This window comes from Procambarus clarkii, chromosome 18 (genome assembly GCF_040958095.1).
Source record: "Procambarus clarkii isolate CNS0578487 chromosome 18, FALCON_Pclarkii_2.0, whole genome shotgun sequence".
Lineage (NCBI taxonomy): Eukaryota > Metazoa > Arthropoda > Malacostraca > Decapoda > Cambaridae > Procambarus > Procambarus clarkii.
The window spans coordinates 6,002,879-6,016,306 of record NC_091167.1 but is presented as its reverse complement, the minus strand read 5'-3'; the positions used below and the strand labels follow the sequence as shown (position 1 = coordinate 6,016,306).

At 51.3% G+C, this 13,428-nt stretch overlaps 1 protein-coding gene across 1 annotated transcript; it reads right to left on the bottom strand.

Moving 5' to 3' along the window:
- Positions 1 to 647: 647 nt before the first annotated feature.
- Positions 648 to 1,103, bottom strand: LOC138365909 (uncharacterized). Its single transcript, XM_069326622.1, has one exon. The coding sequence runs from the start codon at positions 1,101 to 1,103 to the stop codon at positions 648 to 650; it is 456 nt and encodes a 151-aa protein (XP_069182723.1).
- Positions 1,104 to 13,428: the final 12,325 nt, after the last annotated feature.

Sequence of the window (13,428 nt, the reverse complement as noted above, 5' to 3'; positions counted from 1 at the left end):
CTCGATTGCTGACATAGGGAGTTTTGTTGTTGTCGTTTTTTACCCACTGCAATTCTGCCTCATTGTCTGACCACACTACTATTTCACCAAGTGAACATTACTGAGGGTTTTGATCAGGCAATGAGCCAGTCTTACACCTACTAATAAGGCAGTTAATTCCATTTGGGGTAGTGACCTCCTTTTAATCGGGGCTAACCTGGCCTTAGATATAAGCAAAAATGATTGTTGAGTATTAAATAGATAGGCTACTGAGCCATACGCTTTTCCTGAAGCATCGCAGAATACATGTAAATTTGTGGGTAAATTTAGTCCTAAGGTATTTTGGGGAAACTGTAGAATACTAAGTTTGTTGTAATCAGGAATCAACTGCTGCCATTTTTCTTTGAGATCCTCTGGCAACGTTTCATCCCACCTCAAATTCCTTTGCCAGCACTCCTGCATAAGGAGTTTACCCTTAATTAGAATAGGACTGAGTAGGTCTAAAGGGTCAAATGGCTTGCTGACATAGGAGAGTAATTTTCTCATGGTTAGAGGTGAATGATTGAAATCCACCAACTTGATATTCAATTCGTCTGTGGAAGTATTCCACTCCATACCTAAGACTTTCAATTTGTGAGGTACCTTATAATCAGGGAATTCTTCCTCGATTATTTGGTTGAGTTGCTTATTATTGGAGGCCCACAACTGTTAGCTCCCAACAGTTCACGATTAGCCTCATGGTAGATTTCCACTAGTTTATTCTCATCATTAGTGGTTCCTTGAAAATTGTCAACGTATAAATTGTTGCTAATCTCAGTCTTGTAGGGGCTATTAGACTTCTTAAGATGTGTATCCAGAGTAGCCTTGAGTAAGAATGGTGAAGATGTCGCTCCGAACAGTACTGAGGCAAAACTATAAGTAATGATTTCGCTATTAGGATTCTGTGGATCTTTCACCCAGAGAAATTTAGTAAAATCACGATCCATCTCTTGTAAGCCTACTCTTAAAAAGGCCTTACTAATGTCGGCCGTATAGGCGAAAACACCAGAGTGAAATCGTAATAAGACATCTTGTAAACATCCATCCTCGGTCATTACCAACATATCTCTGTAGTAAACAACCATCCTCGGTCATTACCAACAAGTCCCCACAGAAAACAACCATGCTCGGTCATGACCAACATGACCCTGCAGTAGGCAACCATCCTCGGTCATGACCAACATGTCCCTGTAGTAGACAACCATCCTCTGTCAAGACCAACTTGACCCAGCAGTAGACAACCATCCTCGGTCATTATCCTGCAGTAAACAACCATCCTAGTTCATGACCAACATATCTCTGTAGTAAACAACCATTCTGATAACCCCCTGCACTAATACACCATCCTCAGTCATGACCAGCATGAACCAGCAGTAGACAAACATCCTCAGTCATGACCAACATGACCCTGAAGTAGACAACCATCCTCTGTCATGACCAACATGTCCCTGCACTAGACAACCATCCGCGGTAATTACCCTGCGGTAGACAACCATCCTCGGTCATGACCAACATGACCCTGCAGTAGACAACCATCCTCTCACATGACCAACATGACCCTGAAGTAGACAACCATCCTCTGTCATGACCAACATGTCCCTGCACTAGACAACCATCCGCGGTAATTACCCTGCGGTAGACAACCATCCTCGGTCATGACCAACATGACCCTGCAGTAGACAACCATCCGCGGTAATTACCTTGCGGTAGACAACCATCCTAGGTCATGACCAACAACCCAGCAAACAATTTTAGGTTGCCACAACATATCTGGAAAGTATTTGAAAGTATTGGAAACGTTTGTTTTATCGTATCAGATACGATATTGTGTGTGGACTTAAATAGGTTTCCAAAACTTATAACCAAGACATATGTATCTAACACTAATTTGAGATGTTGTGGCAACTTTACACTCCTAACATGAGTCATTCATAATCCATTCATATACCAATATGAATCTCTTATGAAAGGTTTGAGCCAATAATCTGAACCCTTTTCACATCTTTGTGTTTAAAGTTAAATTTCTTGAAATTAAATTATCTTTTATATTATATTATTTTTATTATATTTTATATTATATTATTATTTTCAATTTAAATATTAAAACCAATTTAAGGGTAAAAAAAATCTAATAATTTATATTTCTTTTATTATTTACTAACAATTATAATTATTTACTAACGGAGAGAGGGGAGGCTGTACGGCGGAGAGTGGCGGCTGTGGCGGACAGTGGCGGCGGTGGCGGATAGTGGCGGCGGGCGGACAGTGGCGGCGGGCGGACAGTGGCGGCGGCGGGCGGACAGTGGTGGCGGGCGGACAGTGGCGGCGGTGGCGGATAGTGGCGGCGGGCGGACAGTGGCGGCGGTGGCGGATAGTGGCGGCGGGCGGACAGTGGCGGCGGGCGGACAGTGGCGGCTGTGGCGGATAGTGGCGGCGGGCGGACCGTGGCGGCTTTGGCAGCGGTGGTGGACAGTGGCGGCGGCTGGCGGACAGTGGCGGCGGCGGGCGGACAGTGGCGGCGGCGGGCGGACAGTGGTGGCGGCGGGCGGACAGTGGTGGCGGTGGGCGGACAGTGGAGGCGGCGGGCGGACAGTGGTGGCGGCGGGCGGACAGTGGTGGCGGCGGGCTGACAGTGGTGGCGGCGGGCGGACAGTGGTGGCGGTGGCAGACAGTGGTGGCGGTGGCAGGCAGTGGTGGCGGTGGCGGACAGTGGTGGCGGTGGCGGATAGTGGCAGCGGGCGGACAGTGGCGGCGGGCGGACAGTGGCGGCTTTGGTGGCGGTGGTGGACAGTGGCGGCGGGCGGACAGTGGTGGCGGCGGGCTGACAGTGGTGGCGGCGGGCGGACAGTGGTGGCGGTGGCAGACAGTGGTGGCGGTGGCAGGCAGTGGTGGCGGTGGCGGACAGTGGTGGCGGTGGCGGATAGTGGCAGCGGGCGGACAGTGGCGGCGGGCGGACAGTGGCGGCTTTGGTGGCGGTGGTGGACAGTGGCGGCGGGCAGACAGTGGCGGCGGCGGGCGGACAGTGGCGGCGGCGGGCGGACAGTGGCGGCGGCGGGCGAACAGTGGCGGCGGCGGGCGGACAGTGGTGGCGGCGGGCGGACAGTGGTGGCGGCGGGCGGACAGTGGTGGCGGCGGGCGGACAGTGGTGGCGGTGGCGGACAGTGGCGGCGGTGGCGGACAGTGACGGCGGTGGCGGACAGTGGCGGCGGTGGCGGACACTGGCGGCGGTGGCGGACAGTGGCGGCTGTGTCTGGCGGTGGTGGCGGGCGGTGGCGGGTGGCGGCGTCTGTGATGAGTGGTGGCGGCTGGCGGTGGTGGGTGGTGGCGGCGGTGGTGGTGGGTGGTGGTGGCGGCGGTGGTGGTGGGTGGTGGCGGCGGCGGCTGGTGGTGGTGGGTGGTGGCGGCGGTGGTGGTGGGTGGTGGTGGCGGCGGCGGTGGTGGTGGGTGGTGGTGGCGGCGGCGGCTGGTGGTGGTGGGTGGTGGCGGCGGTGGTGGTGGGTGGTGGTGGCGGCGGCGGCTGGTGGTGGTGGGTGGTGGCGGCGGGTGGTGGGTGGTGGCGGCTGTGGTAGGTGGTGGCGGCTGTGGTGGGTGGTGGCGGACGGTGGCGGGCGGTGGCGGGCGGTGGCGGGCGGTGGCGGGCGGTGGCGGGCGGCGGCGGCTGTGGTGGGTGGTGACGATCGGCGGTGGGGGGGGCTGGTGGCGGCTGGCGGTGGCGGCTTGCGGTGGCGACTGTGGCAACGGGCGGTGACGGCTGATAGCGGGCGGTGGTGGCGGCTGGTGGCAGGTGGTGGTGGCGGTGGTGGCGGCTGGTGGTGGCGGCTGGTGGTGGTGGCAGCTGGTGGCGGTGATGGCGGCTGGTGGTGGTGGCAGCTGGTGGCGGCTGGTGGTGGTGGTGGTGGCAGCTGGTGGTGGTGGCAGCTGGTGGCGGTGATGGCGGCTGGTGGTGGTGGTGGTGGCGGCTGGTGGTGGTGGCAGCTGGTGGCGGTGATGGCGGCTGGTGGTGGTGGTGGTGGCGGCTGGTGGTGGCGGCTGGTGGTGGTGGCAGCTGGTGGCGGTGATGGCGGCTGGTGGTGGTGGCAGCTGGTGGCGGCTGGTGGTGGTGGTGGTGGCGGCTGGTGGTGGTGGCAGCTGGTGGCGGTGATGGCGGCTGGTGGTGGTGGTGGTGGCGGCTGGTGGTGGTGGCAGCTGGTGGCGGTGATGGCGGCTGGTGGTGGTGGTGGTGGCGGCTGGTGGTGGTGGCAGCTGGTGGCGGTGATGGCGGCTGGTGGTGGTGGTGGTGGTGGTGGCGGCTGGTGGTGGTGGCAGCTGGTGGCGGCTGGTGGCGGTGATGGCGGCTGGTGGTGGTGGTGGTGGTGATGGCGGCTGGTGGCGGGCGGTGGCGGGCGGTGGCGGCTTGTGGCGGCTGGTGGTAGCGGCGGTGGTGGGTGGTGGTGGTGGTGGTGGTGGGTGGTGGTGGCGGCTGTGGTGGGTGGTGGCGGTGGTGTCGGCGGCGGCTGTGGTGGGTGGTGGCGGCGGCGGCGGTGATGGGTGGTGGCGGCGGAGGTGGTGGTGGGTGGTGGTGGCGGCGGCGGTGATGGGTGGTGGCGGCGGTGGTGGTGGGTGGTGGTGGCGGCGGCGGCTGGTGGTGGTGGGTGGTGGTGGTGGGTAGTGGCGGCGGGTGGCGGTGGTGGGTGGCGGTGGCTGGTGGCGGGTGGCGGCTGGTGGTGGGTGGTGGCGGCGGGTGGTGAGTGGCGGTGGTGGGTGGCGGTGGCTGGTGGCGGGTGGCGGCTGGTGGCGGGTGCTGGCGGGTGGCGGGTGGTGGCGGGTGGTGGCGGGTGGCGGCTGGTGGCGGGTGGTGGCGGGTGGCGGCTGGTGGTGGGTGGTGGCGGGTGGCGGCTGGTGGTGGGTGGTGGCGGGTGGCGGCTGGTGGTGGGTGGTGGCGGGTGGCGGCTGGTGGTGGGTGGTGGCAGGTGGCGGCTGGTGGTGGGTGGTGGCGGGTGGCGGCTGGTGGTGGGTGGCGGCTGGTGGTGGGTGGCGGGTGGCGGCGGGTGGCGGCTGGTGGTGGGTGGCGGCGGGTGGCGGCTGGTGGTGGGTGGTGGCAGGTGGCGGCTGGTGGTGGGTGGTGGCGGGTGGCGGCTGGTGGTGGGTGGCGGCTGGTGGAGGGTGGTGGGTGGTGGCGGGTGGCGGCTGGTGGTGGGTGGTGGCAGGTGGCGGCTGGTGGTGGGTGGTGGGTGGTGGCGGGTGGCGGCTGGTGGTGGGTGGCGGCGGGTGGCGGCGGGTGGCGGCTGGTGGCGGCCAGCTGGGACACACCCTTCACCACTGAAGGTCTGAGCACAACTAACCATATGTCTCTCTCACCCACCAGCCCAGTGTTGCCAGCTCGCGCTCTCAAAATGTTTCCTTCAAAGATTGTATATTATCTTTGAACAACAAGTTTGATTATCAAGGAAATAATGCATATATTATTGTCACATTAATACTGTGCAATATCTTATTACATTCCTGCTAAATAATTATAATTTGAAACAGGACAAAAAATCCAACATATATATAAAAACCAACATTAGAGATCACGAGGCCTAGGCCTCGCCTGTGACCACACATCCTGCCTCCCTGGCCTGCTACCCTCTCACACCTCACACTCTTAACTCACTCTTACTCTCAGTCATCCTTACTCACTCTCATACTCACTCTTACTCTGTCACTCTTACTCTCTGTCACTCTTACTCTCTCTCTTACTCTCTGTCACTCTTACTCTCTGTCACTCTTACTCTCTGTCACTCTTACTCTCTGTCACTCTTACTCTGTCACTCTTACTCTCTGTCACTCTTACTCTCTGTCACTCTTACTCTCTGTCACTCTTACTCTCTGTCACTCTTACTCTTTCACTCTTACTCTCTGTCACTCTTACTCTCTGTCACTCTTACTCTGTCACTCTTACTCTCTGTCACTCTTACTCTCTGTCACTCTTACTCTCTGTCACTCTTACTCTCTGTCACTCTTACTCTGTCATTCTTACTCACTCTCAGTCACCCTTACCCATTCATACTCACTCTCTCACTCTTACTCTCATACTCTTACTCTCAATTACTCTTACTCTCAATCACTCTTACTCCCAATCACTCCTACTCCCAATCACTCCTACTCTCAATCACTCCTACTCTCATTCTTACTCTTACTCTTACTCCCAATCACTCTTACTCTCAATCACTCTTATTCTCATTCTTACTCTTACTCTCACTCTTACTCTTACTCCCAATCACTCTTACTCCCAATCACTCTTACTCTCAATCACTCTTACTCTCAATCACTCTTACTCTCAATCACTCTTACTCTCATTCTTACTCTTACTCACTCTTACTCTCAATCACTCTTATTCTCATTCTTACTCCTACTCCCAATCACTCTTACTCCCAATCACTCTTACTCTCAATCACTCTTACTCCCAATCACTCTTACTCCCAATCACTCTTACTCTCAATCACTCTTACTCTCAATCACTCTTACTCTCATTCTTACTCTTACTCACTCTTACTCTCAATCACTCTTATTCTCATTCTTACTCCTACTCCCAATCACTCTTACTCCCAATCACTCTTACTCTCAATCACTCCTACTCCCAATCACTCTTACTCTCAATTACTCTTACTCTCAATCACTTTTACTCTCAATCACTCTTACTCTCAATCACTCTTACTCTCACTAACTCTCAATCACTCTTACTCTCACTCTAACTCTCAATCACTCTTACGCACTATTACTCACTCTTTCTCTCAGTCATCCTTAATCACTCTCATACTCACTCTTACTCTGTCACTCTTACTCTCTGTCACTCTTACTCTCTGTCACTCTTACTCTCAATCACTCTTACTCCCAATCACTCTTACTCTCAATCACTCTTACTCTCAATCACTCTTACTCTCAATCACTCTTACTCTCATTCTTACTCTTACTCACTCTTACTCTCAATCACTCTTATTCTCATTCTTACTCCTACTCCCAATCACTCTTACTCCCAATCACTCTTACTCTCAATCACTCTTACTCCCAATCACTCTTACTCTCAATCACTCTTACTCTCAATCACTTTTACTCTCAATCACTCTTACTCTCAATCACTCTTATTCTCACTAACTCTCAATCACTCTTACTCTCACTCTAACTCTCAATCACTCTTACGCACTATTACTCACTCTTTCTCTCAGTCATCCTTACTCACTCTCATACTCACTCTTACTCTGTCACTCTTACTCTCTGTCACTCTTACTCTCTGTCACTCTTACTCTCTGTCACTCTTACTCTCTGTCACTCTTACTCTCTGTCACTCTTACTCTGTCACTCTTACTCTCTGTCACTCTTACTCTCTATCACTCTTACTCTCTATCACTCTTACTGTGTCACTCTTACTCACTCTCAGTCACCCTTACCCATTCATACTCACTCTCTCACTCTTACTCTCATACTCTTACTCTCAATTACTCTTACTCTCAATCACTCTTACTCCCAATCACTCCTACTCCCAATCACTCCTACTCTCAATCACTCCTACTCTCATTCTTACTCTTACTCTTACTCCCAATCACTCTTACTCTCAATCACTCTTATTCTCATTCTTACTCTTACTCTCACTCTTACTCTTACTCCCAATCACTCTTACTCCCAATCACTCTTACTCTCAATCACTCTTACTCTCAATCACTCTTACTCTCAATCACTCTTACTCTCATTTTTACTCTTACTCACTCTTACTCTCAATCACTCTTATTCTCATTCTTACTCCTACTGTCACTCTAACTCCTACTCCCAATCACTCTTACTCCCAATCACTCTTACTCTCAATCACTCTTACTCCCAATCACTCTTACTCTCAATCACTCTTACTCTCAATCACTCTTACTCTCAATCACTCTTACTCTCAATCACTCTTACTCTCACTAACTCTCAATCACTCTTACTCTCACTCTAACTCTCAATCACTCTTACTCTCATACTCACCCTTACTCTCAATCACTTTACTCTCACTCTTACTCATTCTGTCACCCTTACTCTCACTCTGTCACTCTTACTCACTCTCAGTCACTCTTACTCACACTTACACACTCTCTGGCACTCTCACTCACCTTCAGTCACTCTTACTCACTCTTACCCACTCTCGCTCACTCTTACTCACTCTAGTTAATAAGAACACGCCAATATAAGACAACAAAACGTTTTCAGATTCTTTCTCACCACTTTCCAGCAACTTTTATAATTTATATAAATTATCTTAGGGAATAATACATAAATTATATATTTAAACATGATATTAGTGTTTAGTGGAATGCATAAGGAGTCAAATTGTATTAAAAAGAGCGATTTTTAGAAAATTTGGAAAACTACTTTTTTCTGTTCATTTTATAACTAAATGGATTTTAAAGGTTTCACTCAGCCAATATATATCATTCACAATTTATTAATGAATTTTACAAAAAAACACCATAAATTTTATATATAAACATGTAAAAACTCTTTGTTTTACATTTGGAAGAAAATAATTGTAGAAAAACAATTTATAATTAAACCTTTGTGTTTGGATTTTTTGAGTAAAAGTTTCTCAAAGGCTCTCCTGCACCATTCTCAATGCAAATCATTCCCACACCTATGGGAAGAGATAGGCGAACGTTGTGTAGATGATTTGTGTTTGCTGGGAAGTCCCTGTAGTAGACAACCATTCTCGCTCATGACCCTGCAGTAAACAACCATCCTCGGTCATGACCAACATGACCCTGCAGTAAACAACCATCCTCGGTCATGACCAACATGACCCTGCAGTAAACAACCATCCTCGGTCATGACCAACATGACCCTGCAGTAAACAAAAATCCTCGGTCATCACCAACATGACCCTGCAGTAAACAACCATCCTCGGTCATGACCAACATGACCCTGCAGTAAACAACCATCCTCGGTCATGACCAACATGACCCTGCAGTAGACAACCATCCTCGGTCATGACCAACATGTCCCTGCAGTAGACAACCATCCTCTGTCAAGACCAACTTGACCCAGCAGTAGACAACCATCCTCGGTCATTATCCTGCAGTAAACAACCATCCTAGTTCATGACCAACATATCTCTGTAGTAAAGAACCATTCTGATAACCCCCTGCACTAATACACCATCCTCGGTCATGACCAACATGAACCTGAAGTAGACAACCATTCTAGCTCATGACCCTGCAGTAGACAACCATCCTCGGTCATGACCAACATGTCCCTGCAGTAGACAACCATTCTAGCTCATGACCCTGCAGTAGACAACCATCCTCGGTCATGACCAACATGTCCCTGCAGTAGACAACCATTCTAGCTCATGACCCTGCAGTAGACAACCATCCTTGGTCATGACCAACATGTCCCTGCAGCAGACAACCATTCTAGCTCATGACCCTGCAGTAGACAACCATCCTCGGTCATGACCAACATGTCCCTGCAGTAGACAACCATCCTCGGTCATGACCAACATGTCCCTGCAGTAGACATCCATCCTCGGTCATGACCAACATGAACCTGCAGTAGACAACCATCCTCTCACATGACCAACATGACCCTGAAGTAGACAATTATCCTTTGTCATGACCAACATGTCCCTGCACTAGACAACCATCCGCGGTAATTACCCTGCGGTAGACAACCATCCTAGGTCATGACCAACATAACCCCGCAGTAGACAACCATCCTCGGTAATTACCCTGCGGTAGACAACCATCCTCGGTAATTACCCTGCGGTAGACAACCATCCTCGGTAATTACCCTGCGGTAGACAACCATCCTCGGTAATTACCCTGCAGTAGACAACCATCCTCGGTAATTACCCTGCGGTAGACAACCATCCTCGGTAATTACCCTGCGGTAGACAACCATCCTCGGTCGTGACCAACATGACCCTGCAGTAGACAACCATCCTCGGTCATAACCAATGTGTCCGTGCAGTAGACAACCATCCTCGGTCATGACCAACATGACCCTGCAGTAGACAACCATCCTCGGCCATGACCAACATGGTCCTGAAGTAGACAACCATCCTCGGTCATGACCAACATGACCCTGCAGTAGACAGCCATCCTCGGCCATGACCAACATGGTCCTGAAGTAGACAACCATCCTCGGTCATGACCAACATGAACCAGCAGTAGATAACTATCCTCGGTCATGACCAACATGACCCTGAAGTAGACAACAATCCTCTGTCATGACCAACATGTCCCTGCAGTAGACAACCATCCTCTCTCATGACCAACATTTCCCTGCACTAGACAACCATCCTCTGTCATTGCCAACATGACCCTGCGGTAGACAACCATCCTCGGTCATATTCCAACATGACCCTACAGTAGACAACTATCCTCAGTCATAACCAACATGAACCTGCAGTAGACAACCCTCCTCAGTCATGACCCTGCAGTAGACAACCATCCTCGTTCATGACCAATGTGTCCGTGCAGTAGACAACCATTCTCGGTCATGACCAACATGACCCTGCAGCAGACAACCATCCTGTCAAGCCCCTGCAGTAGGCAACCATCCTCGGTCATAACCCTGCAGTAGACAACCATCCTGTCATGCCCCTGCAGTAGGCAACCATCCTCGGTCATGACCAACATGACCCTGAAGTAGACAACCATCCTCTGTCATGACCAACATGTCCCTGCACTAGACAACCATCAGCGGTAATTACCCTGCGGTAGACAACCATCCTCGGTCATGACCAATATGACCCGGCAGTAGACAACAATCTACGGTCATGACCAACATGACCCTGTAGTAGACAACCATCCTCGGTCATGACCAACATGACCCTGTAGTAGACAACCATCCTCGGTCATGACCAGCAAGTCCCCACAGAAAACAACCATCCTCAGTCATGACCAACATGACCCTTGCAGTAGACAACAATCCTCAGTCATGACCAACATGACTCAGCAGAAGACAACCATCCTCTCACATGACCAACATGACCCTGAAGTAGACAACCATCCTCTGTCATGACCAACATGACCCTGCGGTAGACAACCATCCTCGGTAATTACCCTGCGGTAGAGAACCATCCTCTCACATGACCAACATGGCCCTGCAGTAGACAACCATCCTCGGTCATGACCAACATGTCCCTGCAGTAGACAACCATCTTTGGTCATCACAACATGTCCCTGCAGTAGACAACCATCCTCGGTCCTGAACAACATGTCCCTGCAGTAGACAACCATCCTCGGTCATGACCAACATGACCCAGCAGTAGACAACCATCCTCGGTCATTATCCTGCAGTAAACAAACATCCTAGTTCATGACCAACATATCTCTGTAGTAAACAACCATTCTGATAACCCCCTGCACTAGTACACCATCCTCGGCTATGACCAACATGAACCTGAAGTAGACAACCATCTTCGGTCATGACCAACATGTCCCTGCAGTAGACAACCATCCACGGTCATGACCAACATGTCCCTGCAGTAGACATCCATCCTTGGTCATGACCAACATGTCCCTGAGGTAGACAACCATTCTAGCTCATGACTCTGCAGTAGACAACCATCCTCGGTCATGACCAACATGACCCAGCAGTAGACAACCATCCTCGGTCATTATCCTGCAGTAAACAACCATCCTAGTTCATGACCAACATATCTCTGTAGTAAACAACCATTCTGATAACCCCCTGCACTAGTACACCATCCTCGGCCATGACCAACATGACCCTGCGGTAGACAACCATCCTCGGTCATGACCAACATGGCCCTGCAGTAGACAACCATCCTCGGTCATGACCAACATGTCCCTGCAGTAGACAACCATCTTTGGTCATCACAACATGTCCCTGCAGTAGACAACCATCCTCGGTCCTGACCAACATGTCCCTGCAGTAGACAACCATCCTCGGTCATGACCAACATGACCCAGCAGTAGACAACCATCCTCGGTCATTATCCTGCAGTAAACAACCATCCTAGTTCATGACCAACATATCTCTGTAGTAAACAACCATTCTGATAACCCCCTGCACTAGTACACCATCCTCGGCCATGACCAACATGAACCTGAAGTAGACAACCATCTTCGGTCATGACCAACATGTCCCTGCAGTAGACAACCATCCTCGGTCATGACCAACATGTCCCTGCAGTAGACAACCATCCTTGGTCATGACCAACATGTCCCTGAGGTAGACAACCATTCTAGCTCATGACTCTGCAGTAGACAACCATCCTCTCACATGACCAACATGACCCTGAAGTAGACAATTATCCTTTGTCATGACCAACATGTCCCTGCACTAGACAACCATCCGCGGTAATTACCCTGCAGTAGACAACCATCCTCGGTAATTACCCTGCGGTAGACAACCATCCTCGGTAATTACCCTGCGGTAGACAACCATCCTCGGTAATTACCCTGCAGTAGACAACCATCCTCGGTAATTACCCTGCGGTAGACAACCATCCTCGGTCATAACCAACATGACCCAGCAGTAGACAACCATCCTCGGTCATGACCAATGTGTCCGTGCAGTAGACAACCATCCTCGGTCATGGCCAATGTGTCCTTGAAGTAGACAACCATCCTCTGTCGAGCCCCTGCAGTAGACAACAATCTACGGTCATGACCAACATGACCCTGCAGTAGACAACCATCCTCGGCCATGACCAACATGGTCCTGAAGTAGACAACCATCCTCGGTCATGACCAACATGAACCAGCAGTAGATAACTATCCTCGGTCATGACCAACATGACCCTGAAGTAGAAAACAATCCTCTGTAATGACCAACATGAACCTGCAGTAGACAACCCTCCTCAGTCATGACCCTGCAGTAGACAACCATCCTCGTTCATGACCAATGTGTCCGTGCAATAGACAACTATCCTCGGTCATAACCAACATGACCCTGCAGCAGACAACCATCCTGTCAAGCCCCTGCAGTAGACAACCATCCTCGGTCATGACCAACATGACCCTGCAGTAGGCAACCATCCTCGGTCATGACCAATATGACCCTGCAGTAGACAACAATCTACGGTCATGACCAACATGACCCTGCAGTAGGCAACCATCCTCGGTCATAACCCTGCAGTAGACAACCATCCTGTCATGCCCCTGCAGTAGGCAACCATCCTCGGTCATGACCAACATGACCCTGCAGTAGGCAACCATCCTCGGTCATGACCAACATGTCCCTGCAGAAGAGAGCCATCCTCTGTCATGACCAACATGTTCTTTTAGTAGACAACTATCCTTGATCATGACCAACATGACCCTGCAGTAGACAACCATCCTCGGTCATGACCAACATGTTCTTTTAGTAGACAACTATCCTTGATCATGACCAACATGACCCTGCAGTAGACAACCATCCTCGGTCATGACCAAAATGACCCTGCAGTAGACAACC